Source organism: Mus caroli, chromosome 18, assembly GCF_900094665.2.
Source record: "Mus caroli chromosome 18, CAROLI_EIJ_v1.1, whole genome shotgun sequence".
NCBI classification, from domain to species: Eukaryota; Metazoa; Chordata; class Mammalia; order Rodentia; family Muridae; genus Mus; species Mus caroli.
The window spans coordinates 32,902,937-32,930,629 of NC_034587.1; the positions used below are offsets into that span (position 1 = coordinate 32,902,937).

Below are 27,693 nucleotides of genomic sequence, written 5' to 3' on the forward strand. Positions count from 1 at the left end.
CCAGGCTGGCCTCGAACTCAGAAATCTGCCTGCCTCTGCCTCTCGAGTGCTGGGATTAAAGGCATGCGCCACTATGCCCGGCTTTTAATTCTTTAAATGACAGAAAACAAAAACAAAACAAAACAGAAAAACAAACAAACAAACAACAACAACCCAAAAAGCAAAAAACAAAGAACTAATTGAGATCCCTAGATACTGTCAATGGGATGTGAGATGCAGCAATACATTTTTATAAATATATTTCTTGGCGTCCCAATAGTCTAAACTTTTGGCAACCCTCATAGCAAAGTTAATAACACCCCTTGAGATCATTTAAGACTATATAGTGCCGGGCATGGTGGCACTTGGGAGGCAGGCAGATTTCTGAGTTCGAGGCCAGCCTGGTCTACAAAGTGAGTTCCAGGACAGCCAGAGCTATACAGAGAAACCCTGTCTCGAAAAAACAAAAACAAACAAACAACAACATCAACAACAAAAGACTATATAGTTAGCCTGTTATTCTACTGTGTGCCCCCTCAGCCTGCTTAAGTTTAACCTGCCTTTAGGAGAGCTCTGTAACCAAGCTTACTTGCCTTAGATTTCCCATGCAGTCAGCTTTTACAAGCTACACCAATGCATAGCTTTAATTTTAAATTACGTGCTCTTCAATGCCCTGACCCAGAATAATGTTATATGTGTGTATGCATGTATTCATGGTGGTACATTTTTACTGAAAACAGACAACAGGCTAGAAGAAACCTCAAAACAAATATCCCCAATACACACTCAACGGATGCATGAATATAGGCTGAGAACATGCTTGCAGCTTTAGTTACTAGCCTGCGTCAGTTGGAGGCAATGAAGCAGCAAGTGGCCTTTCCCCTTGTAAAACGCTGTTAAATATTTTTATAAAGAACTCCTCATTCCCAGCTCAGTTTAGTGGCACATGCCGATAAACCCAGCACTGGGGAAGCAGAGGCAGTCAGAGCTCTGTGAATCCCAGGCCAAGATGAACAACCAGGGTTACATAGTGAGGCCCTATCTCAAAATAAACAATAAACACAGAGTCAAGCCCTTTGTTAGGGACAAGCTTTCCTGACGGCTCGGCCAACTTCCTCCTCCTCCTCTTCTTTTTTTTTTTTTTAAGATTTTTATTTTTTATTATATGTAAGTACACTGTAGCTGTCTTCAGACACTCCAGAAGAGGGCGCCAGATCTCGGTACNGATGGTTGTGAGCCACCATGTGGTTGCTGGGATTTGAACTCTGGACCTTCGGAAGAGCAGTCGGGTGCTCTTACCCACTGAGCCATCTCACCAGCCCCCTCCTCCTCTTCTTATTCCCCCTCTTCTTCTTAATCTTCCTCTTCCTTCTCCTCCTTCTCCTCTTCCTCCTCTTCCTCCTCCTTCTCCTTTTCCTTCTCTTCCTTCTCTTCCTCCTCCTCCTCTTCTTCCTCATCTTCCTCTTCCTCTTCCTCCTCTTCCTCCACCTTCTATTCCCAAAACATAACAATTGTTCCTAACTGTGAAAGAACAAATTCTTCTGGTTGATGGAAAGTTGTAACTGTAACTTGGCATAGATATTTATGAATTTGAAGCTAACATTCTGGCTTGGGGGGCAGCCCTGGAGCCTGGTTCTATGACCCTCATCGATCAGTTTCATCCCAAGTACAGTACATTTTTGTCATCTGCTTAAAGAGCTACCAAGATGAACATTAAAAGATGCAGTCAGCTCCCGAGTCTGTGCTGCTGTCGTCCCTGACTGGTCAGTTTTTGCCCCCTCATTCAAATAAAGATCTTGCTTTGTGTGAACTCTTGTGTCTGCTTGGGTTGTTTTGGATTTTCAGACCCTAACAATTCTTTCATGAACTAATCCATGCTGCCAGGTACCAGGGCAGTTCTCAGTATCTAAGAGTTCAGGCTTGCTTGAGACACCTGATTCCTCCAACAGCCAACACTACTCAAAGTCTTTCAAAGCTTTATTTGAAATTAGAAAGGCAGCCTCTGTCCCAGTACCCAGGAGAGGTGGAGGGAGAAGGTTGACAGCTAGAGTCAGGCTTCCCTGTCCCCTCCCCACCACCACTGCTGAAAAAATTATATAGGAGGGTCAAGCACAAAAAGGCTCAGGACTTAATTGCAGCACTTTCGAGGCTGAGCAGGAGGACAAGTTCAAGGCCAGCCTGGGCTATATGATGAGAGCCTGTCTCTAATCAGCCATTAATAATAATAAAATTAGAGAAGATCCAGAAGTGCAGCAGCTTGGACTAAAGCTCTTCTCTCTGGGCCAGGATCTCCTGTGAGCAGGGCCCATGGGTGCCCCCACAGAGCAGCGCCTCCAGATTCGCTTGGCCTTGGCGGTAGGCTTCATAGATCTGGTCCTCTCCAAACTCACCCAGGTAGTGGAAACACGTCTTGGAGAGCCTAGGGGAGCATTAGGCACCTTGAGCTCTAACCTGCCCTTGGGGAAGTCGAGGAGCAAAGCGGGACTCCAGGGGCTCTTTCTCCCACATGCTATTACCTATTGGGCCAGGGACCCCCAGAAATCATCACACTGATTCTTGGCTCTGGCCCCTTGCTAAGTCCTGGGCCCGTGAGACGCTTCATCTGGTTCACTTCATGGACTCCATAGCTGATGGTAATGGGAAGCAAGGGATGTAGGATCAGTGCGGATCAGCTCAGGGAGGGACTTGCTCAGGGAGGGCTAAGTATACTGGACATTGGCTGAGCTCAGACAGAATTAATTTTGTCTCAAGATCTCACAATGATCTTTCTGTGGCCATCTGCTCACCCAGGTGTTCCCAGCAGCAACCGTAGCCCAGATTTCAGCCCAGCCGACCTCCTCCCTCAGACCAGAGCCTTCATGGAATTAGCATGAGGCATCAATGGGAAGAAGGAGGGCTGTACCCACCAGCCCTTCCCCTTAAGGAAGGTGGCAGGGACTGGATCAACAACTCACGACTGCCAGTTCTGAGAGCAGGTCTGGTCCAGGACATCTGTGTACGTGGATTCACTCAGCTCCTGCAATCCACTGGCGTCTGGAGTGTGAGATTTAGCCTCTGCTTTCGCCAGACGTTGCCCCATCTGGAATGAGGGGGTGCTGAGAGGCTGGACTTGGGGACTGCTGGTCAATTGGGGAAAGGAGAGAAGGACAGACACCCAAGTCTCTGGGGAGAAGGAGGTGGCAGAGGAGCTGTTGAGCAGGAAGCACCTGCAAGGCAGGCTGCAGGGGCCCCTCTCTAGGCCCCACAGCTGGGCTGGGCCAGCTCGGGCAGGACCTGCTCTCCTGGGGCTAGGGGAAAAAATGCTGAGTGAAAGACCTGGCCCTCCTGCCCAGTAGCACATACTATTTTTAAACCATGAGAACAAGGAAAGTCAATAACGACGACGACGACGATGATGATGATGATGATGATGATAAGCAAATAAATTAACCAGTCTTTAATAACTCATGTACCCTCTCACCCCACGTACACACAGAAACGTGGTCACACAGGCATGCCTGAGGTGAACAAACTTGGTGGGTTCACATAGACACATACAAACTCAACATGTGTAAAATAAAGGCATCTCAGGGACCCGGGGAGGGTGTCCAGACGAAAAAGGATACAGACGGGGAGAATTCTAAGAGGAAGAATGATTTCCCTGGGGTGACAAGATGGGGCCATCTCAGATTATCTGCTCTTTGGTGACCAGGCAAAAGAGTAAACTGAGGCATGGCAATTCAAGAGAAGGGGGCTGGTAATATCCTGGAAAGATTGCTGATTCGGGCTGAGGGCTGGGGATTGAAGGCTCAATGGTGAGGTCTAAGACAGATGAAGTGGCCTGAGCCAGGCCTGCTAGGGGACAGGCAGAGCTTACCTGGAAGGCCACAGCCCGGCAGGCATCGCAGCGCAGGTGAGCAGGCATATGAGCCGAGTACTTCTCTTCATCATCCAGTGTGGGAGCCGAAGCCGAGAGGGAAACCCTATCCCCGGAGCTCCCCAGGATAGCCCTGCACCCGAACAGTAGCAACAGCGGCAGAGGCAGTCTCATGGCCTCTGAACTTACTTCTTGGAGCACAGGCTGTGGTCCGGGGCGCAGATGTGCATTCGAATTATCTGTGGTGTAGGCCAATAGGGAACTGACACCTCACTGACCCTCTTCCCTTGCCGCGAGGCCCTGGAAACGCCACGCATGCAGGGGGCCTGGCTTTTCTAATGACTCAGCTCCATTTCACACGTAGAGGATGAAGATGCAAGGAGAGAGGCCGAGGCTGGCCAAGGCCGCTGATGGAGAGCACATACTGTGACCTGAGCCAGCGGTAGGAACCTGACCGAACATCCTGTGGGGTGAGGTGGCCGGTTGCAGTCATCTTTATTCTACTTTAGAGGATGTGAAAGCTCAAGAGAGAAGAGACAGCTCCTCCAGCTGGAGAAGCCATGTTGAAAGTGGTCCCAGTGCCCACAGGTCACAGTCTCCAGGAGGACTGTGGTCATGGCCGTGGTGGCTGGCTTAGGGCTCTAACTGTAGTAAAACAGAGTTACTGGAGACCACAGTTTATGAGAGCATACGTGGTCTTTTCCTCCAATCCTAGGGTGCCCTTTCCCTAGGCCAGAGCCAGACATGAGGGCTCTCTGCAGAGGATGTTTAAGAAGCAGCAAGCTAAAGAAAGCCCAGTCGTTAGGAACAATTGCTTAGTTTGCTAAGGACCTGGGTTCAGTTCCCATCACTCACACAATGGTTCACAACCACCTGTAACTCCAATTCCAGGGGATTCAATGCCCTTTTCTGGCCTTCGTGGGCCTCAAGCATACACGTGATACACATACATACATGCAGGTAAACACTCAGAAAATAAAAATAAATATTTTAAATGTTATTTACTTGACTTTTTGAGACAGCCTCAGCTGTCCTTTAACTCAAAGAGATCCACCTGCTTCTGCCTCTCAGGTCCTGAGATTAACGGTGTATACCATCATGCAAGGTAGAAGTGATTTTTTTTTTTTATTTTGTCATGTTTTGTTTTAAAAAGGTGGCAGCAGGAAATTAGGACTACACACTTGGTTGTCATTTCGGCCACCATGGCTCTCCATGGTCAGCCATTTATTGCACACCAGGGTGAGATGATACACTCTAGGGGTGGGCCTGGTCCCTCCATGTCACTAGGACCAGTGTCTCTGGTAGAGATGTTGAGGTTATTTTGATGCTGTACTTTAGCCGATTTCCAGTCTAGGGCAAGGTTGACAGAAGCTCCAAGGGATCTTAGCTACACAGGCTCGGAACCAGAAAGCTATCAAATGCCTAACCGGCATTGCTTCTCGTGGGGACTATCCTTCCCAAACACCTCCTGTCAAACACTCCTCCAGCAAGGCTCCAAATGACAGAGGTCACCTCCCACCTCACAGAGATTGGTCTCTGGCCCTCAGTTTACCCCAGGCTCAGAGCAGATAGAGCACAGGTTTAGGGTCTTTCCTGTGCTGTGAGCAGCCGGGAGGACCAGTCCCTGTGTGGGCTCTGTTGCCTCTGCTCCTGGAGGAACATGGAGAATGGAACCAGCTAAAGGGTCAGGGACTCTTGGCCTACTCCATGTAGGAATGCCCTTCCTCTTGCCAGCTCTAACTCACTGGTGTGATGACAGCCTTCCTCCCTATTGTCTTCCTGTTGATTTAACTTACTTAATGAAGGCGTCAAGATAAGCCAGCTCAGCTCCTAGGATCTACAGAAGACAGGCCTGGGGCTTGAGGGAAGAGCTGGGTTCCCTGCTGTGGGCTGTTAGTTTTAGTCAGTGTCTTTGTTTATTTGTTTGTTGTTTTTGAGACAGGATTTCTCTGAGTAGTCCTGGTACTCACTCTGTAGGCTGGCCTTGAACTCACAGAGATCCACCTGTCGCTGCCTCCAGAGTGCTGGGATCAAAGGATTGGCCAGCTGTCACACCATTTTATGAAGCATCTCCATTTTGGTTAAACAACAATTCCCAAAACTAAAGTAACTTGTTTTTCTAGATTCTTGCTCTCCCTGCCCTCTCAACTCCAGAAATGGGCAAACAAGAGAAACATTTGCTGACCACTTGAGATTCTTTAATTCACTACTTGTCCCTAGTCACCTCTAGCCACAGAAAACCCAAAGACAAGTAATCTTCCTCCCCCTCCACATTTCCTAGTGCCTCCTGCCGCCTCTCTGTCCAGGAGCTGCTTGTCCCATTGGGTGTCTCTACAGCAACCCTGGGCCATTTCATCCTCTTCTCTCACCTCCAATCCAGGCTGATCCTCCACATCTCCTTAAACAACATCCATACCTCAACTCCAGCTACTATCCTCGTAGCTCTCATTGGCTGCCCCAAGCTGCCCTAGGGCCACACTGGGTTCTCCCATAGGCTCCCAGGACAAAGCGCACATCCAGATTTGATGGCTGTCACCTATCCCTTCCATCTCAGCAGCACCCACTGTCGGGCTCCACTCAACTGGGCCCAGTGTTAGGGAGATACAAACAGTTGACCCAGGCAGCCCGGGTCCTGCTGCTCCCACACCTGCTATTCTGGGAAACCCCAACACCTCCTAGACTGGCTTCTCACTTTGACAGACTTGCTTGCCTACATAAACAAATACACAAATACACCACACCCTGGGAAGGTCTGGGAAAGGGAAACATATTTTTGTTGGAGCCGAGGGGTAGGCAGACAGCCATTTGCTAATGATGCTCTGCCACAATTAGCCCAGGTAGCAGATACACTCTCTTAAGGCCACTTCTGGTGTGGTGACTGGCTGGAACTGGCCAAAGAATTGATGGGAGAAAAAAAGTTAAAGAGCCTGGGATCTGGAACTTCCAATGCCTTCTAGGGAACCCAACTCCATGGGAATAAGGGCTGAGGCTTCACAAAGGAAACACAGAACCCTTGCCTGACTGGATGGGACCAGAACTGGAGGGTGGGGCACAGAAGAGCATTGGTGGTGCTGGACTAGGGGTCCCGCTCAAGGGCATGTAATACATTCCCTCCAGGGGTCCAGCCTCAGAAGCCCAAGGTAGCTGGAGACTACCAAGGGCCGGCAGGTTGGGGGACAGCGGCGACAGTGATGGACCAGAGATAGGCCCATAGGCGGGCGGGTAGAGGCCTGGCCCTAGGGCCAGCGGGGCATAGGGCTGGCGTGGCTGCCGGGAGGGAGAGGGCGAGGGTGGCAGCAGTACTTCCACGTACTGCCCGCTCTCGGGATCGAAAAGTAGTCGCAGCCTCGGCTGCCTCGGCGCCTCCACAAAGTAGTACCGGCCGCTCTCCGGGTCTAAGAGGACCTTCCCCGCGGGCGCGGCTCCCGGAGGCCTCCGCCCCTGGGAAGATGCAGGGGGAAGCCTGTCGGTGGGAGGCGCAGAAGCAGCTCGCGGGAAGGGTGCAGCGGCTCTGGCTGCCGTCGCCGGAGGATCGGGAAGTCGGGGCGCCTGGACCGCAGTTGCTGGAGTCACAAGCGGTGTCTCCAATTCGGGCGCTGCCCTAAGGCTCGAGTTTGGACACGCCTGCGGGGAGCCGGGGCGAGGTGGTCGGGTCCCTGTCGACTCTAAAGGGGAACACTGGGTTGAGGTGCGAGCGCCTCCTAAAGGGCTGGTCCGACCCTCAGGGTTCGGGACCAGGCACTGGGCCTCAGCATCCGGGTTTTCTCCTCCAGGACCGCGTCTTTGGACAGTCGGGGTTTTCTCCCGCCGCTGGCCGAAAGCTAGAGCGCCAGGCAAGCGGATCTCACTCCGAGCGAAAGGCTTCGCGGTGCTGTTCTCTGCCCGCCGCCTCGGGACCCCGCTGGACTGGGAGGCATCCTTAGGGGTTGCATGGAGTGAAGGCTCTGGTGACTCGTAGGGATGAGGTACCACAGGCAGAAAGTCCTTGAGAAAAATGGAAGTGTAATGAGCCGGGGCGGGCGACTCAAGTGCGGGGAGCTTGTGAGTTTTGGATGCATCACCGTCCTCCCCGCAGGTGTCCGCAGGAGGCGCGGGAAGCCCGGAGCCTGGGATCCCTGCAGGGAAGCTTGGCGCATAAGTAGTCTTAACCATCTTGCGCACGTCTCGCGGCCGCGGAATGGTCACTCGCGGGCGTTCAGAAGCCGCTTCTCCCGAGCCCACGGCTTCCGGGCACACATCGTCGTCCAGAGTGCTTGTGAGGTGACTTCGGGGCTGTTCCGGTGTATCCACATCTGGAGACCGCTGACCGCCTCTGATGGCGATACCCGCATTTTCCAGTGAGAGCAGACACAGAGCCTCTGTGAGCTCTGGAGTCGCGGGTGCTGATGGTGTAGGCGGCTCCAGCTCCTGGGTTAGACCGTTCATAGCTTCCTGATGCAGTGCTGTCGATGCACCCTGCACAACAGGACTCCAAGTCTCTCCGGGCGATTGGGTACCCGTTTCAATAGGATGAGGTGCTTCTCGCGGGAGCAGGGCTGGCAACGAGTCCCTACTCAGCCCTACTGCATCTCCGCCTCTCGAATTCGGAACCTTCCACACAAGAGGAGCTTCAGGACATGGGTTCCCAACTCTAGCGACACCCTGAGTCCATTGGGGAAGTGGTGGTGGGGAAGGGGTCCTTCTGCTGACTACTTCCTCGACGGAGGCATTCCGATTTTCCCACGCAGAGGATGTGCCGCCAGGGAAGGCCGGGCTACTCGTTCTCCAAACAATCTTAGAAGGTTGTGGGGGGTTCTGGGGAGACGGGCAGCGAGGACCCCGCACGGCCCCGTTTGGAGCCTGCTGCGGAGGAGAGGGGCTCCTCGGCCTCACAACCCTACTGGGAACCACCCGGGAACCTCTAGAATGAAAAGGAGGACTCCGTGCTCTCGGCACGGTTCGATCGGGAGTCTCACGGGGAAACTGGGTCTTGGATTCCTGTTTGTAAGCCTGATGAGGTTTCTCCTCTGATTGCAGAAAGATGCTGGAACTAACTGGACCCAGAGGCTCGGTCCCGGGAGCCGGCTTGTCCCGCCGAATCGCTCGCTCTCGGAGGCTAGGCCAAGGCCGCGGGACTCTGGCAGAGGAGGAATTATCGTGCGCGCGGGGCGGCCGAGACTTAGCCTCTTCCAGGAGCACACGAGTGCTGCCTGCCGTCTCCTGAGAGTTCGTCGTGGATTCTGGCTTGGCGGTAGACTTAAAAGTGACGTTGCTGGGGGCTGGGACCGCAGAGCCTAGTTTTCTAGCCAGCGCCGTCTGCACGATGCCCGCGGCGGCCTGCAAGCGGCTCAGAGACTCGTCCAGGGAGCCCGTGCGCAGGAGCAGTCGGGGACGCGGCGCGCGACTGTCCTGCGAGGGACTCCGAGGCCGCGGGCGCAGCTCGATCTGACGTTTCGGCACAGTGCGGGGTCTAACGGGCGCGGTGCGCTCCTCCAGGGCTACCTCCACACACTCGTACTGGCCTGAGACGGCAGGACTCGGCTCGCGGGGCGGCAGCTCCAGGTAGGTGGCCCAGCGAGAGCCCCCGTCGGGGACCTGCGGCTGCGACGAGACTGAGGCAGGAGACGCTGGATCGGGCAGCTGGGGACTGCTGAAGGTAGGCGCCATGAGCTGTTGCTCCTGCAGATCCTCCGCGTCGGAGCGGTTGAACAGAGGCCCCGCGCCGAAGATGACTTCCATCTCCCCCGACGGCAGCATGCGCAGCTGGGGCCGGGGCGGCAGCGGGCCGGAGCCCGGGCCTCGTGGGAAACCCGAGCCGGAGCCGTGCTGCTGGCGGCTATTCTGGGCGCTGACGGACAGGACAGGCTGCGCGCCCGCCCCCCACCCAGGAGCCACCCAGAGCCAAGTCCCCTGGCCTTCTGTGTCCGGCCCAACGTCCGGGGGCTCCGGAGAACCCGGAGCTGTGTGGTAGGAGCCGGACGAACCGGACGAGTCCTGACGCCCCGCTGGGGCAGGCAGCCGCCTTGAGAGCCCAGGAAGGGCTAGCGGGGCGAGCGCAGTCAGCATGGTGGGCAGGACACCTAGCACTACCTCCCGCGCAGTGCCGCTGCTGGTGGCTCCTGCACTGTCCCCGCCCCGCCTGGATGCCGCGGGGTCAAAGCGTCTTAAAGCGCCAGCGTCAACGCCTGAGCTAGCGGCCTTGGCAGCAGAGAAACCTAAGCTGTGGGCTTTTAGGGGTGAAGACCCCATGCCGAACTTTCTCCAACACAGGTGCAGCGTGGAGGTGGGGCTCCGGCCTCCGGCCGACAGACATTGGAGAGGAAGGCAAGCTTTATTTAGTAAGGAGGCAGCAGCTAGGCCCAATTCTAGAAAACTCCTGCCTTGCAAGGGGCTTACCCGAGATGAGGTTCAGAGTGTGAGATCTTGAAATTCCATATCCTCAGCCCCCAACTCTTTCACATCACAAACTCTCCTCCATCCTCCACGCCTTCCTTATGCCTCGACTTTCCTCACACACCCCACACCACCTTTGATAGGGTTAAGGATTATCAGAGGGCTCTCCCGACTCAGGTAAGTGCTGGCCAGACTTTTCGGCCCATTAGGAAGAAAAGGCTGGAGGCTCTTCCCTAGCTAGCTTTCACAAGCAGCTTAGCACCCCCAACAAACCTGGGAGACACACCAGTCTTTGTAGGGTTCCCTCTAAAGTCCTAGGCCCACAAGGTCCTTACTCCAGTCCCCCCCACCCCCAATTCATTCCTTCCCTCATAGAGAAGCAGTCACCAGCTGTCTTTGTCTTATGACAGACAATAGGGCAGGACCGTCCTGTGACTCAGGCCCCAGCTGGCCTTGATGCACCCGCCCCTCCTTTGCACACAGCCTCACAGTGACACAGCACAGGCTTAACCAATCTGAGTTTTGTGGATCTTATGCTCCCCTACTTACGACTCCCTAGGGACACTCAGTGACCCCTTCTGAACAGAGCTGACCTTTCATCCTCTCTGATCTGCCTAAGCAACTTGAACAGGCTGTCTTTTCCCTGCTTTAGAAAGTTTCCTCACGTGTTTGAAGGTTCTTGTTCAGCAGTGTAAGAAGGTGCAGATGTGATGTGTACCGACAGTATACACATATTCTCATTACCAGATGGCGTCTGGCTTATCAGTTTCACTGCGGTCTTGGAACTCAGTTTGAATTCTCTGATCAGGGCTGACATGAGTACACACACACACACACACACAAACGCATAAGCACAAGTACAGAAATACACTCCCACACTCTGTTCTGCTCTAACCCTATAACTAACCCTAGAGAATCACATTTTATTCGAGTTCAGGTAGGGTGTGATTGAGCTAACTGGGGTTGTGTATGTAGGAACAAACCTAATTACCCAAAGCAAGCAGCAGTGCCTTCTCAGCCAGGGTTCCAGCATGACCCACAGAGATGCAGTTCCCACTCACTCTCACTGGCTCTAACCCATCCCAAACGAGGGCAGCAGTAGGGGCTGAGGACATGAGCAGTGTTCCCTCTTAAGCTCAGTAGAGGCGGCTGCAGGGGTGGGGGTCTCCAGAGCTGACTCCCAGTTAGTCCTCGGTGTCTTGATTTGCTATAAGAGGCAGACAGCCAGTGTAACTGCTCATGGAGGGGTTAGGGACACAGGGATGGAAGGGGAGAGCTAGTCTCCCTTCCAGGACAGAGAAGGTAGAGAGAGGTTGGGCATTACAGCTAAAGAACAGGAAGATAACCAGCAGTTTATTTCTCCCTGGAACACTGACGGCTACGGGCCCGACGTGTTCCTGTGGCTTTCTTACGCTTCTGATCCAGCACCTGGGCCATGTAGGTCTCCTGCTGCTTTTGGATCCGGAAGTCAGACACGTGATTCCTGCAAGGGAGCCAGCTGGTCGTAGGCTGCACAGCCCTGGGTAGGGGCCAGGAGTCAGGCTCCCCGGCTTCCATCAACAACCCCCAGCCTGGCCCAGCCCCTCACCTGAAATTCTGTTTCTGCTGGCTGATAACTTGCTGCAACTCTTTAATCTCATTCTCTTTGCCATTAAGTATATCTTCTTGCTTTATAATGTGGGATTCAATTTCTGTGGGGGAGAGAGGCAGGGAGGAGGGGTGGTTCCCACCCTCAGGCTTCTGAGTCGAGGTCTTCCTTTGTGTGGCTCTCCCTGCCCAGGAGTTCTTCTTCAACCGTTGCCTGTACCTTAGAATGAAGGAACTTGGTTTTCTGTATTAGAGACTGAACCCAAGGCCTCACGCGTGATCAGTAAGAGCTCCCACCATGGAGCTCCAGCCTCAATTTGAGGGGTGGGGGGCAAGACCTTCTACATAGCCCTGGCTGTCCTAGAACTCACTATGTAGACCACGCTGGCCTTGAACTCAGAGATAACTCCTGTCTCTGCCTCCCAAGTACTAGGATTAAAGGTGTGCTACCATGCCACCTTCCAACCCATACTCAACCCTTTTCTTCTTTCTTCCTTCCTTTCTCTCTTTCCTTTCTTTTTGAGACAGGGTCTATTATACTAGCTCTGGCTGTTCTGGAACTTGCCATGTAGAACAGGCTGGTCCCAACTGTAAGAGATCCACCTGCCTCAGCCTCCTCCCAACAGCACCACCACACCCATCTCCACTTTCTGCTTGGTTTTGAAACAGAGGCTCATTAAGTTGACTGGGCTAGCTTTAAACTCACTCTGTAATACTATCAGGCCTTAAATTTTTGGTCCGGTTACCTCAGCTTCCTGAGTAGCTAGGCTTTGGTGTTCACCACAAGACCCTGCCACATCAGCAAATGTTTGAGGGTCTCCTGAGTAGGGAAAACGATTCTGTCAGTAACTTTACCACTGTATTATGAACCTCACCAAGGTGAGGATGGGCAAAACTCCTTGGAGAGAAGCAGAGAGTCCTGTCATAGCTCTGACTGGCCCTCAGGACTTTACACTTCCATGGTTAGACCCTTGGTCTAGAAACTGCAGCCCTTCCCAGTATGTCCTATTCCCATCTCCTGTCCCTGTTTTCCTTGTGCCACTGTCTTAAGTGTCTCATCCATCAATTGTTGGCCTTTTCTAGAATTATGACATAAGGTCCATGGGGACAGGGACTATTGCCTTTGTCACTGTTAACCTTCAGACCTAAAAGAGCCTGGCTCATAGATCTGCATACTGTGAACAAGATGACCCTAAGAGCTTTGGGCTTCAAAGTACCAAGTTTGAAAAAAACAAAAAACCAAAAACCAAAAACCAAGTTTGGCCATTTCAGTTAAGCCAGACCTATCAAGAGCAGACGGATGCCCAGGCTTGCGTTATACAGGGCCTCTGGTGGGAGATGAGGTCCTTGATTATGCCAGACATGTGGCTAACTTTTCAAAAGGAGGAGTCGGACTCAGGAACTAGAGGCTGGACAGACGGCTCAGCAGTTAAGACGGCTCACACTGCTCTTCCAGGGGACCCTGAATTGGTTCCCAGTATCCTATGGTAGTTTGTAAGCATGCTAACACTAGTTCCTGGGGATCTGGCACCCTCTTATCTCCACAGGCTCTAGGCACACACATGGTGCACACACATATATGCAAGCAAAACAGTCACACACATAAACCTTAAAAACAAAACTCAAACTGGGAGTGGAGGCACATGCTACTAATCCCAGCGCTGGGAAGAGGATGGGCAGTCCAAGGTCATCTTACCAAGTTTAAGGACAGTCTGGGCTACCTGAGACCCCCATCTCAGCAGAATGAATGAAGGAAGGAAGGAAGGAAGGAATGAGTGGATAAATAAATAAATGCTGAAGAGTTGAAGGCTGATGATGTGGCTTGTTACTAAAACTCTTGCCTAGTGAGGGTCTTGAATTTGATTTCCTGCACCGAAGCAAGAAGAGAGGAAAATAAAAACGACAGACAGACAGAAGCGGAAATAATCAGAGGAGGAAGGATGAGGCTGCACTGGAGGAAGGCTCGCATTGCGGCAGTGTTAGCAAGCTGGGCTAGCTGCCTTTTCAGACCCGGCTTCTCACCAACCTGGGCTGATTCTGGTACAAGGAGATACCCTAAGGTAAAGTGTCTATGGCTATACCAGGATATAACTCCAGCTCTTTGGGTTTTCCAGAGAGGGGAAGTGCAAAGGTAGATAGGACCGAGAGGTGTAGGGACACTGGGTATGAGACAGCGACTACCAATTAGGCTTCAGGAAGCCTTGCTCAAACACCCATGATGCCTGTCAGCCTGCTTGCCCTCATCAAGACAAGCCTGATGGCAATTCTCAGGGAGTGTTCACCAGGAGTGACAGAAGGCTGTGGGTGGGTGAAAGCTGCCCAGAGCCCTAAGTGGGAAACTTATGAGGAGGGATCTTCACTCTCTTGGGCTCAGGTTGGTTTCAACTCTGCTGTGAGCATGCCTTTAGCAGAGTTGAAATTCAGTGGCCCAGCCATATTTTACTCAGTGAATACACTACTTTTTTTTTTTTTTTTTTTTTGGTTTTTCAAGACAGGGTTTCTCTGTGTAGCCCTGGCTGTCCTGGCACTCACTTTGTAGACCGGGCTGGCCTCGAACTCAGAAATCTGCCTGCCTCTGCCTCCCAAGTGCTGGGATTAAAGGCGTAAGCCACCACGCCTGGCTGAATACACTACTTTTAAACTGCCTAAGTTAGTTGCCTACACTAACAATTCAGAAGTTTCCATTAAAATTGACTTCTAGATTCTTTTGTTTTGTTTTGCTTTTGAGACAAGGTCTTACACAGCCCACAATGCCCTCAAACTCCCAATCTTTCTGCCTCTATCTCCTGAATGCTGGAATTAAAAGCATGTGCCACAACATCTGGCCTCTAGATTCTTTTTTTTTTTTTTTTTTTTTTTTAAGATCTGACAATCCTAGGCTCTATTCCCAGGGGAGGGGCATGGCTCTGGTAACCCCAGTCTCCAACCCGAGAGTCCTTTGACTCTGAGTCTTAAGACCCCTTGTAGGATTGTGTTTGCTCTATGGCTCCTCTTGAAGCAAGGTTACAAATAGAATATACTATTTCTAACGCTTATCAAAAATGGGATAAAACAAAAGGTGGACTAAGAAGGTTGTATGTTTCAAGAAAAATGGGAGCGAGCCCGTTCCTTTATGGCTGTGAAGAATACCGCACGCTGATCTGATCACGTCCATCATTTCCGTGACCTGCCTGGTCCCTGAAGGCACTTTCGAAGGTGTGACCCGCCTGGACTTGCCTGTATCCTCAGCCGGGGGCAGAAGTTGGGGTAGAGCCCTGCTTTTGGCACCATCATTGGGCTGTTGGTAAAGAGCCCGTGTATGTTAACTTGGGGGGCAGCACGGGCCTCCCGCCTACCATTGCACTTGGTGATGAGCTGGTCCTTCTTGCTGGACTCCTGCAGGACTCTGCTCTTGACACTGGAGAGCCTGGGGGAAAGTTAGAACGAAAGGGTGGGCAGGCAGAAGGCAGGTGAGCCCCCCCCCAAGCTCCAAGCCCCCTCCTGAGGCCCACTCTCTCACGCTTTTTCAAAGGCCATCTTCTCTTTCTCCAGCTGCTTGGACAGCACCTCCACCTCTCCCAGAGCAAACTGTAACTTCTCTTCTTCCTTGGCCAGGAGGGCTTTGGTTTTGGCATGAGCAGCTTTCTCTTCCTGCCAGGGAGGTGATGGCTCGCTTTATCCCAAGCCACCCTGGGTCTCTTAGGATCCCTTAACTAAACCCCTTTTCAGAGGTGCATGCTGCAGCTAGGATACAGGAAGATGTAGCCTCGCTAAGAGGGCTGAAGTTCTGAAAGGCCAAGACTCAAGGATTCTGCCCAGCCACGGGGATCTCGGGAAGTGGGAGGAATGAGCAGAGGATGCTACTCACCACCAGTTTCTTCTCGATTTCATGGAACTCTTCTTTACTGACAAAATTCTCATCCTGGAGAACCATCTGCAACAGAGCCTGGCTCAGGAAGGGATGGGGGCTGGGGTGGGAAGGGGACGCCGTCTAAGGACCAGGACAAAGGATGGGTAATGGAGCCATGTCGAAAGCACACAGGTCCTGACAGGTCTTAGGACAGGAAAATTTAGTCTCACAGATCTACTGAGGCCTGGCTCTAAGTGCTGCCTACAAAGACCAACTAGCCTCATGGAGACTGCACAAAGCCAGCCCTCTCTTTACACTGTATGTGCTAGGCAAAAGGACAAAGGGGGCTGTGGTACACAGAGGGACCCCTGGGCCCAGCATTAGTAAGGATCAGGACTGCTCTCTGAGAAAATGACATTAATCCTGAGATCGGACTGCTAAATAGGATGAGGAGAGAGAGAAAAAACGTTCCAGATAGTAGGAGTGAGCTGCCAAGAGAAAGATCTGGGGACCCTCTGGGACTTGAAGGCAATTCAGCGCCCATGTTGGCATACACTTTGTTGACATAGAGTATGCCTCTCATAATCCCCCTCGAATCTAACTGCTCAGAAAGGATGACACTGTCTAAAAATCATTAGAGTGGAAAATAGATGTGAAACCAGTTTTTTGTTTTGTTTTTGTTTGTTTTGAGAGAGAGATGCATTCCAACATTGTTACCAAAAGAGAAACAACAACCACAAAGCCCATGAGCTCCAGCAGGCCCGGCACTGAGGTAACTATGACGCCATTAGCGTGGCACCCACTAACTAACTGAGGTTGGAAACAGGAGGGCACAGGAAAGTTTAGAGGCCCTTAAATCTGCACCGTGAAAGGCCAAGCTTGTATTCGCACTGCCTTTGACACTGGAGAGGTGTGCAGCTTAAGGAATGATCTGGTTTCGGTGCGCAGGTTGCCTTGGGGAGTCGGTGAGGTCTCTACCGCTAAACGTGGAGACACTGAAGTTCACTGGGTATCTGCCAGTCCCTTCACCAACTAGGCAGAGTGGGGAATATTGCCCGATTTGGTAAAGTTCAGGAAGGCAGCCTGCTCTTCTTGGTTCTGCCCCTGGCTAAGGGAGCCCAGCCTCTGGGATGACCCCCTTTGCGGTGTATACTAGCCACGCCCCCTACATCCACGAGCGCCTGGCCCCGCCCCCACCGGTGAGGCGTCCAGCGCCGCCTTTCCCCAAGCCCTGGCTGCCTACCACATTCCTCAGCTGGTGGATCAGTTCCTCCTGAGATTCAATCACGTCCCGCAGTTGATCGAAGGCGAGACACACTGATCCAGAGCCCCCCTGCGACCACCCAAGGGGCGTCGCCATCTTTTGCCCCCGCCGGCTCGTTGGAAATGACCTCCTGCTGCGTGCCTCATCCGTCGCCGGCCAATGAGAATGCGACGCCACAGAGCACCCTGGCAACCGGGGCGGGGACTTCCTCTGTTCACAAGGCCCAGGCCCGGCTCCACGCCCCTTGAGAGCCGGGCGTGTGGAGCCAGACTGGATTTCATCCCCCAACACTGCAGCAACAAATGACAGGGTGTGATAGCTTAAACTGGTAACTTCAGCGTTCAGGAGGCTGGAGGATTGTGAGTTCAAGGCCATCCTGGCCTACATATAAAAGCCCTGCCTCCGGATTTCTGAGTTTGAGGCCAGCCTGGTCTACAGAGTGAGTTCCGGATAGCCAGGACTACACAGAGAAACCCTGTCTCGAAAAACCAAAACAAAAATAAATAAATAAATAAATAAATAAATAAATAAATACAAAGTCCTGCCTCAAAACAAGAAAACCCACAAAAATAGAGAAGAAGATTTCTTGCTTGGCATACACAGAATCTTGGTTTCCAAACAGATCCCAGCACTTTGGAGGCAGAGGCAGAAAAGAACATACATAGCAAGTTTAAGGCTAGTATGGGCTCAAAAAACCTTGTCTCCAAAACAAATCCAAAGAATAAAAACGAAACCTTTGTAAAAATCTAGTCATGGTGGCAGATGCCCTTAGTCCCTGCCCTTTGTGAGTTCGAGGACTGCCAGAGCTACATAGTGAAACCACTAAAGTTTATCTCTTTTTGTAAACTTAAAAGATTCTTGTGGGGGCGGGGTTGGAGATGGCTCAGAGGTTAAGAGCACTGACTGCTCTTCCAAAGGTCCTGAGTTCAATTCCTAGCAACCACATGGTGGTTCACAACCATCTGTAATAGGATCTGATGCCCTCTTCTGGTGTGTCTGAAGACAGCTACAATGTACTCATATAAATAAAACTAAATAAATCTTTTTTAAAAAAAATTCTTGTAAGCTTCTGGAAATCTACTTTGGTCCATCTCTCATAGTTCAAATGGACTTCAGATAAGAGTACTGTCAATAGCTTGTTTCCTCCCCACCTGCCTTATTCCTGAGGGTGGGATCTAGTCCCCTTTCCCTGGTTCTGGGTCATCCACCCCCCTCAGAGTACCAAAACCATGGGCCTAAAGTTTTCAAATGTACAGCCAAGAAAAAATTTCTCTCTAAACTTCTTAACTTTATCTTTTGCCCCAAACATGTGTATCTCTCAGCATCCAGCCAGATGCAGGTGTTTACTCAATACCTGCATCCAGTACAGGTCCAAACTGCTTCACATCCCTAGTCCCAGAGGTCCTGCAGAGGCTGGACAGCACGCTGCTCTCTTCCCAGACCTGGCCAACAGTCCAGCTTTAGGATGTCCCAATAATGGCGCCTCAATGTCAGCAGAGTAGCCATAGAAAATTATGTTGCCCCTTATTCATTTACTATCAACAAAAGGCTGGGGTGTTGGGTTTCAGTTCTGGGACAAGTAGCTGAAGTGAATAACAGTGAATCTGACCTACAGGATCTCCCAGCAGCCTTCAGTCCCTGCCTGTTTTTCTTTTCTTTTCTTTTTTTTTTTTTAAGATTTATTTAGTTATTATATGTAAGTACACTGTAGCTGTCTTCAGACACTCCAGAAGAGGGAGTCAGATCTTGTTACAGATGGTTGTGAGCCACCATGTGGTTGCTGGGATTTGAACTCTGGACCTTCGGAAGAGCAGTTGGGTGCTCTTACCCACTGAGCCATCTCACCAGCCTCAGTCCCTGCCTGTTACAGGGCATGACTGGCATACCCTGCCCTCTATGCTGAACTTTCTAGCCCAGGGGCTGGGTTTCCCCTCTCAGTGGCTTTTAACTATATAACACAGACTTTTGGGTCTCTCTCTCTCAATATCTTTCTCTCCCCCTCTCCCCCCTCCCCTCCCCTTCTTCTCTTCTCCCTCTCTCTCCCCCTCTCTCTCCCTCTCTCTTTCTCTCCCGCTCTCCCTCTCTCTCCCCCCTCTCTCTGTGTGCTCGTGTTTTTTCTTTTGTTCTCCTCTGTCTCCCTCTGCACTTCACTGACCCCCTGCTGTGTGGTGTGTGGCCCTCGAATTCACCCAAGAACTCTCCCCAACAAACCTGCCTTTATAATTTAATTTGGCTTGGCTTAGCTCATTTTATCAGCCAAGATAACGTATCACCTAGTGCCTACTGGAGTCAGAAGTGGGGCCTCATATTCCTGGGAAGTTAGGGATGACTGTGAACCACTTTGTGGGTGCTGAGAACAGAATCTGGGGCTTCTGCTAGAGCTGGGGGGGGATGCTCTTAAACAATGAGCTCTCTCTCCAACTCTATGCCTAAGGATTTATTGATTTTTTTTGGTTTTTAATTGTGTGTGTGTTGTGGGCATGTGCATTATGTGTGTAGGTGCCCATGGAGGAGTTGGATCCCCTGCAACTGGTTTCTGCTCGGATGAAAGCGCCCAGGAACCTCACAGCTCTGAGGTGGGACAGAGTCCCAAAGGAAGGGTATCTTGATATACAGCTCAGGAACCTCACAGGTCTGAGGTTGCATCTTCAGGAGAGGTAGCACAGCTCCCAGGGGAGGGTAGCCGCAGCTGAGCTGAGGAGCTGAGGAGACTCAGCCCTTGCTCACTCTTCTTCTCCCCCCCCCCACAGGCTTTGTAGACCAGGCTGGCCTCGAACTCAGAAATCCGCCTGCCTCTGCCTCCCGAGTGCTGGGATTAAAGGCGTGCGCCACCACGCCCGGCTCGCTCTTCTTTTCTTTGCTTCCTTTCTTCTCAGCTTCTTCAGAAACTCCAGGCAGCAAATCTCATAAAGGAGGTTTACTGAAGGGAAGAATTCAGGAGGAGGGGGAGGAGAAAGGGCTGGGGAGGAGGAGGAAGGACTACTCCAGGGATGGCTGCCCTCTGCTCCTGGGAGTGGACAGCAGGGAACTGGTGAAGGGACAGTGCTGATACAGGATTTCTGAGAGGGCAGAGCTTCTCGGGGCAGAGATTTCCAGAGTGGGGACTGGTGAAATTTCAAGTCCTGAGCTTGGGGACTCAGGGATCAGTGGTTTTTTTTTTTTTTGTTGTTGTTGTTGTAAGCTCAGAGATTGGTAGGTTTTCTTGGTTTTCAACCCTTTTTCCCCACATGCGGCCCAAGGGTTAGGGTGAGAAGACTTCCCAGCTGTAGCTGGCTTTTGCTGAGGTGTCAGCTCTGTAGAGCTGCTGGTGTGTATATGGGTGACGGGGCTAGAGAGGAGCTACTGCCACTGTAGACAGCTCCTCTGGGGCAGTTTCACAAAAGCTATAGGCTGAGGCAGGAGAGGGACCATCACTGTGGACAGCTCCCGCAGCTCCTGTGATAGCTATAGGCTGAGGAGATACCATAGTGCCACCATTTTGACAGGAGCTGCCATTTTGGACAGTTCCTATAGGACATTTTATTGCAGTAACTGTAGGCTGGGGTGGTAAGGAGGGGCCTGCCCCTGCTTTTTAACAGCATTTGTGGTGCAGCAGCTTTTGTGGTGCACCACTCAGGGAAGACAGCTGGAGTTACAGGTAAGCCACTGGGAATTGAACTCTGGTCCTCTAGGAGAGTAATGTAGTCTGTGACCACTGAATCATCTATCTCTTCAGCCCCCTGCCTACGATTTTTATTGAATTTGTTTTAAATAAACTTGTTATAATTTTCATTTTAGGAAAGCAGTCTACTTCTGTGCTTCACCCTCAGCCCACATTTTCAATGGCTCCATGTAACCGGTGGTTACTGCGATGGATAGCATGTGCCTGTGGGGCCCTGAAGTTTATGGCCTCAACACAGCGCTTCTTGTATAGACCTTGTCTAGTGAATGAGGATGCTCACCTGAGTTACTCCAGAGAAGGCTGCAGAGTCCCCCAGGGCAGTGATCCTTAGTATTCCTCCATGAACATAGCCTGTTTCACCCCTCAGATCTTTCGTGAGCTGTTGCTTCATGTCCTTGCCGCTCAGTGCTCACCTTATAAGTCTGACTAGGCTCCCTCATATGTATTTGGGACAACACCCCGAAGGGTAGGAGGCTCTAGTAACCAGCCTCTGCGGTTAGGGGGAGGTCACAAGGAGAGAACCTTGGATCCAACATGGATATGAAGGCTGGTCACCCTTGTCAGACACCATCACAGTGTCTCTGTCAGTAGGCATTCGGGACTCAGTGAGACTCGGTGTGGTGTGACACCTTAGTTTTGAGCTCCTGCATGGGAAAGAACACCTCCATTAGTCACATGTCTTGCTGCTGTGACAAAGTGCTTGAGAAAAGCATCTTGAGGAAGGGAGGAAGGAGAGAAGGAGAGAAGGCAGGAAGACAGGAAGGGAGGGTTTACTCTGACCCAGTTTGGGAGCACAGTCCATCACAGCGGTGGGGTGTGGGGGAGAAGCACAGCAGCAGGAGCTGGAAGCGAGCTGGTGGCATTGCATCCATGGTGTAAGGAGTTACTTTAGCAAGAGGGTTTATCTGGGCGGTGCTGATGCACACCTTTAATTCCAGCAGATCTCTGTGAGTTTGAGGCTAGCTTGGTCTACATATCAAGTTCCAGACCAGTAGAACTACAGAGTGAGAGCCTCTGTCATAATCCAAAAAAAAAAAAAAAAAAAAAAAAAAAAAAAAAAAACCCAAGCGAAAACCCCGAAAAAAAAAAAAAAAAAAAAAAAAAAAAAAAAAAAAAAAAAAACCCAAGCCAAGCAACCAAACCAAAAAATAAAATATATCAATTTCCAGCTGATTCTGATGATGTCTGCAACCTCAGCACAACCTTGGCTAGCATAAATGAAGGCAGAGTTCAAATCCCTGGCACTGGACACACATACACATACACATACGTGCCACATCCCCACCCACACAAAAGGCCTTCAGACACTGGCAGCTCCTGTTACTGTCACTCTAGGCGATTTCTCTCATCGACCCACCTCAGGCAGCCCCTGTGGAGAAACTGGGACTGATGGTCCTCAGCCTGAGCTTCCTGCTGCCAGCAACAATCTAGTTATCAATGATTCTGAGCCTGGTCTACAGAGTGAGTTCCAGGACAGCCAAGGCTACACAGAGAAACCCTGTATCAAAAAACAAAACAAAAATATCTTCAAAACAAAATGTTGGCTATTGTGGTGGTTTGAACGTTTGGTCCAGGGAGTGGTACTATTAGGAGGTATGTATGGCCTTGTCAAAGGGAGTGTGTCACTGTAGACCCTCATCTTAGCTGTCTGGAAACCAGTCTTCTCCTGTTTGCCTTCAGACAAGATGTTGAACTGAGCGTTCCTTCTGCACCATGCCTGCCTGGTGCTGCCATGATCCTGCCTTGATGATAATGGACTGAACCTCTGAACCTATAAGCCAGCCCCAATTAAGAGCTGCCTTGGTCGTGGTGTCTGTTCACAGCAGTAAAACGCTAAGACAGCTGTGATTAGAACTTTGATGATTTTAGTACTGGGGACCAAAGCAAGCTACTGAAATAACCTAGGCAAGAGGGTGAAGCTACTGCAGTGTAAGTGCATGGGAATATGGAAGTGCACATCTAATGGTATCAGAAGAGAGCGTTGGGATGTTTTGGAGGTAAAAACTAAGATTTTCAGGGCAGGGTCGCACACACCTGTGATCCTGAAACTACCGATGCCAAGGCAAAGTGAAAACTAATGAAGACAGGGGCTCTCAACCTTCCTAATGCTGAGACCTCTTAATGAATGAGACTTCCTTATGTTGTAGTGACCCCCCAAATAAAATTATTTTCACTACTTCATAACTAATTTTGCTGTTATGAATCATAATATATCTGATATGCAGGATATCTGACACATGTCTCCCAAAGGGGTTGTGACCTGTAGGTTGAGAGTCACTGCACGAGGTACTTGCTCTAGGCTCTAGGAGTTCTGGGACATTTGTTCCCTGACCCGACCCACCTGGAACACAGGAACGTTCACAGACTCTGCTGAACTGAATTTCACATGCATGTTGGTCCAAGAAGGACATGTAACCAGTTAGACTAAGTAAATATTAAATGCCAGGAATGATATTTTAAAGCCAAAACTTTGCTAAATATGGGCCATGTGGAATGAAGCCAGGAAAAGAGCTAATTCTAGTCTTGATCTAGATTGACTGTGGTATGCTGCCATTGCTATCGGACGGAATCCTTAACAGAAGGGACTGCTTCAGTTAAAGCCACATCCATCACCTACAGGCACACACTGCAGGTTCATTCTTCTCTGCTGCCCCCCACCCCCCACAACATCTCCATACTGTCCCCTTCGATGACGAGAAATAGGATTAGGTTGCTCCTAGCTATAGGGCTTCAGGATCTCATGTTGTTTTTCAGAATAGGAACTGATCTTATCAACAGGTTTTTGTTTTTTTGGTTTTTTTGGTTTTTGGTTTTTCGAGACAGGGTTTCTCTGTGCAGCCCTGGCTGTCCTGGAACAAACTTTGTAGATCAGGCTGGCCTTGAACTCAGAAATCCGACTGCCTCTGCCTCCCGAGTGCTGGGATTAAAGGCATGCATCACCGCACCTGGCTTAAGTTTTTATAAACTAATATTTTCTTAAGATCAGATCTATTTTTTAAAGATTTATTTTACGCATATGAGTACATTGTAGCTGTCTTCAGACACACCAGAAGAGGGCATTGGATCCCATTACAGATGGTTGTGAGCCACCATGTGGTTGCTGGGAATTGAACTCAGGACCTCCGGAAGAGCAGTCAGTGCTCTCAATCTCTGAGCCATCTCTCCAGCCTCCCCCTGCCCCCAGATTGATTTCTTACGAGTTACTAAATGATTGAGATAATTTTAAATGCTTTGTTTACACTCTTGTTTTAAAATTAAAATTTACATTGTGTGTGAATTTTTCATTGTTGCTGGATTATGTTTTTTTTTTTTTCTTTTTAAAATTTGAGCTTCTGCTGGGTGATGGTGGCACACACCTTCAATATCAGTTACAGGTGACTGTGAGCCACTCATTTTGAGTGTTAGGAACCCAGATTAGGATCTTTGGAAGAACAGTATATACTTTTTTTTTTTTTTTTTTGGTTTTTCGAGACAGGGTTTCTCTGTGTAGTCCTGGCTGTCCTGGAACTCACTCTGTAGACCAGGCTGGCCTCGAACTCAGAAATCCGCCTGCCTCTGCCTCCCAAGTGCTGGGATTAAAGGCGTGCGCCACCACGCCCGGCGAACAGTATATACTTTTAACTGCTGAACCATTTCTCTAACACTACCAAAGCTCTTAAAGAATTGCTACGGGCTGGAGAGATGGCTCAGCCGTTAAGAGCACTGACTGCTCTTCAGAAGGTCCTGAGTACAGCTACAGTGTACATAAAATATTATATACATAAAATATTAAATAAATCTTTTAATTTAATGTAAGTTGGTAAATGCATTTAATTCCAGTACTCAGAGGGCAGAGGCAAGGGGAATCTCTGAGTTCAAGGCCAGTATGATCTATAAAATGAGTTCCAGGATAGCCAAGGCTACACAGAGGAACCCTCCCTCAAAAAAAAATAACCAAACAAACAATAACAAAAAAGAATTACTTGTAGGCATAATGTTATTGTGCTCTGTGTAAAGACTATCCTTGTGTTCAAATGTTGATTTCTGTGCACCCCTATCTGGTTGCAAAACATTGCTCCCCAATTATTCCAATTGGTCAATAAAGAAGCTGATCAGCCAGTGACTGAGCAGGGGAATAAATAGGGTTGGACTTCCTCCTAGCCAGGGGAGGGGGAAAGGAAGAGGAAATGGGGATTCACTTCGGGGAGATGGTCCAGGAGACAGGAGAAAACCCCTGGAGCCAGGGAGCCCATGAATACTAAACGCAAGCATCACTAGGGTTTGCCTAGGAGGCAGCCAGATTAGTTTAGAGGATTAAGATAGAGTAATACTGCTCAGTTGTTGTGTCCTTAAAGCTTGAAATAAATAGTCCAGATTCAATTATTTGGGAGCTATCTGGGTTAAGAAAAATCACAACAAGCATTTATAAACAGTCAGTAACAATTATTTAAAAGCCAGGCATAGTGGCTCACACCTATAATCCCAGCTCTCAAGAGGCAGAGGCAGGTGGATCTTTGTGAATTCTGAGGTCAGCCTACACAGAGAAACCCTGTCTCAAGAAACCAATAAGTAAATAAATAAGAAAATAAATAAATAGAATTCTATTTTGTTTTCACTGTTAATGTAAGACTGTTGTCATTTTAAATTGTTTCTTGCTGAAATTAGATATATAAATTATAAAGTGTTTAAAAAACAAAACAAACAAAGCCCTACTTGCTGCTCTTATGAGAACCCAGGTTCTGTTTCCATTGCCCTCATGATGGTTCACAACTGCTCCCTTTTCTTGAAAAACAAAACAAACGGAGCCAGGCAGTGGTGGCGCATGCCTTTAATCCCAGCACTTGGGAGGCAGAGACAGGTGGATTTCTGAGTTCAAGGCCAGCCTGGTCTACAAAGTGAGTTCCAGGACAGCCAAGACTATACAGAGAAACCCTGTCTCGAAAAAACAAAAAACAAAAACAAAAACATTAAAAAACAAACGGACCTAGAATTCATGCCATCAGTATTATGTGCTGTTCTAAACACAAACTATTGCACAGTAACAACTGTGTCCAAAATGGCTCCACGTGTGTTCAGTATCTGAAGCTGGCAGCAGTGGCTGAGGAAAGAGGAGTCATAAAGTCGCATTTTGTATGTAAAATCGTTTAATGTTCACTTTGTTAAAACTCACACCAAATGTCATGGGTCAGGTGACCAGAGTTCTCAGCATTTTTCACTGCCAACTGATTTCACATATGTCAACCCCGACTCTGGTCCCAGAACATTCCCTCTCCACTTCCCCAAATGTGTGATGCAAATGTACTCAGGATGTAACAGTTACTTGATGCTGCCTGAGGTATCAACAGTACAGGCCCAAATGTCAAGATGTATAGTAACTTGGCCCCTTCCCAAAATAAAGGGATCAGGACACCAATCTAACACCTTAAGTGAGTACAGATTTAATGCCAGCCCCTGGGAGGAGCCATGCATGCAGAGACAATGAGTAGGTTGTGAGGGCCATTTTCAACAGGAGCCTGCTGGGATTCCCAAGGTGCCTCTGGCAGCGCCAGTCCAGAGGAGTGAGGATGGAGACTGAGGACGGAGAATTCAGCAGCAGGCTGGATCCGGGCTCCAGCAGGGCTCGGCACTTCTTGTCCTTTCTAACAGTTCCCATAAGCATGCAGAGCAATGCTATTTCCTTACCGTAGGTCGAGTCTCCCAAGCTGTGAGGCCTGGCGCCGGTCAGTGAAGCGGAGATGTTTTCCTGGCTTGAGTGATGAACTAGCCCCTTCAGGCTCTACTGTTCCATAACAAGAAGGATTTTCTGTCTCCCTCTCACTAAAGAAAGCACCTCTCGGGAATGGCAGCTTCCACTCCTGTGTGAGCCTCACTCCTGTCAGTCTCCATTCTGTGGTCTCAATCTGTGAGACACACACACACACACACACACACACACACACACACACAGAGCAAGAACAGCCGCAGCAGAGAACTCACTGTGCCAGGAAGTCTCCTAAAAGATGTAGGCAGGAGAACAAAGCTTAGCTCACCAACACACAGACAACATATCTAAACTGTAAGCAAGGAATTAAGAGTTTAACACTATTCTAGATAGTGCCATTTTATCTTTCAACTGATGCAAGGAAACAGGATATGAGTACAGTAGGCAACAGTAATAAATAAAACAGTGCCACCAGGCTGTAAGAACAGACAATAGGTGCAACAGTTGACGGAGCTGTTAGTGTTGTCTCTGGTTATCATCACCTCACAGATAACTCTCAGTGCCAGGAAATCTACAGAATTAGTAAAAGTCTTCTAGTGGGAGGGGCCTTACCCTGTCAGGACAGTTTCATAACAGTGCATTTTCTAGCAGAGCCTGGGGCTGGGAGAGGGAAGCTTTCATGTCTAGGAGCTTTCCTTAAGTTTGGTTCATAGGTACATTTTACAATGTATGTTTTGAGACAAGGTTTCGCTATGAACTTTCTATGTAGAGCATACTGGCCTTGAACTCACAGTATTCCGTCTGCCTCTGAATTCTGAGTGCTGGGTTTAAAGCTATATGCCACCATGCCTGACACATTTTACAAAATAAACTCCTTGCTGCTCATAAGTTAAAGAAATTCTCAAAAAATTAGGAAGGTAAGGCTGGGGATGTAGCTCAGTAGGCTAGCATGCACAAAGCCTTGGGCTCAATCTCCAGCGCCACAGAAACCAGGTCTGACTCTAGCATTCAGGAGGTAGAGGCAGGAGAATCACAAGTCCAAAGTCTTGGGAAGTGGTGGCACACACTTTGAATCCAGATAACCAGCACTCCAGAGGCACTGGCAGGAAGATCTGTGAGTTCAAGACCAGTCTGATTTACAAAGTGAGTTCCACGATGGCCAGGGCTATACAGAAAAACCATTTCAAAAAACGAACAAACAAACATACAAACAAACAAGGCCGGGCATGGTGGTGCATGTCTTTAATCCCGGCACTCAGGAAGCAAAGGCAGGCAGATCTCTGAGTTCAACGTCAGCCTGGTCTACAGTGAGTTCCAGGACAGCCAGGGCTACATAAAATAAAAAAATTTAAAAAACAAAACAAAACAAAACCCAAACAATCAAGAAGTTGTTCAAGGTTTTTGACTGTATATGAACTTGGAGGCCAATCTGGGCTACATGAGACCCTACATAAAAAAAAAAAAA

General features: G+C 49.9%; 3 protein-coding genes across 3 annotated transcripts; all 3 read right to left on the reverse strand.

The window, feature by feature from the left end:
- Positions 1-1,938: 1,938 nt before the first annotated feature.
- Positions 1,939-4,064, reverse strand: Mzb1 (marginal zone B and B1 cell specific protein). The gene is made up of 4 exons (XM_021151096.2): positions 3,836-4,064; positions 2,934-3,058; positions 2,496-2,606; positions 1,939-2,398 (listed from the first exon to the last, which is right to left on the reverse strand). The coding sequence occupies exons 1-4, from the start codon at positions 4,007-4,009 to the stop codon at positions 2,242-2,244; spliced, it is 567 nt and encodes a 188-aa protein (XP_021006755.1). The 5' UTR covers positions 4,010-4,064; the 3' UTR covers positions 1,939-2,241.
- A 959-nt stretch (positions 4,065-5,023) lies between these two features.
- Positions 5,024-11,445, reverse strand: Prob1 (proline rich basic protein 1). Its single transcript, XM_021150810.2, has one exon. It carries the CDS (start codon positions 10,061-10,063, stop codon positions 6,827-6,829), a length of 3,237 nt encoding a protein of 1,078 aa, XP_021006469.2. The 5' UTR covers positions 10,064-11,445; the 3' UTR covers positions 5,024-6,826.
- An 82-nt stretch (positions 11,446-11,527) lies between these two features.
- Spata24 (spermatogenesis associated 24) lies at positions 11,528-17,035 on the reverse strand. Its single transcript, XM_021150747.1, has 6 exons — positions 16,867-17,035; positions 15,642-15,707; positions 15,294-15,424; positions 15,130-15,200; positions 11,796-11,898; positions 11,528-11,690 (listed from the first exon to the last, which is right to left on the reverse strand). Exons 1-6 carry the CDS (start codon positions 16,981-16,983, stop codon positions 11,561-11,563), a joined length of 618 nt encoding a protein of 205 aa, XP_021006406.1. The 5' UTR covers positions 16,984-17,035; the 3' UTR covers positions 11,528-11,560.
- Between the last annotated feature and the right edge of the window lie 10,658 nt (positions 17,036-27,693).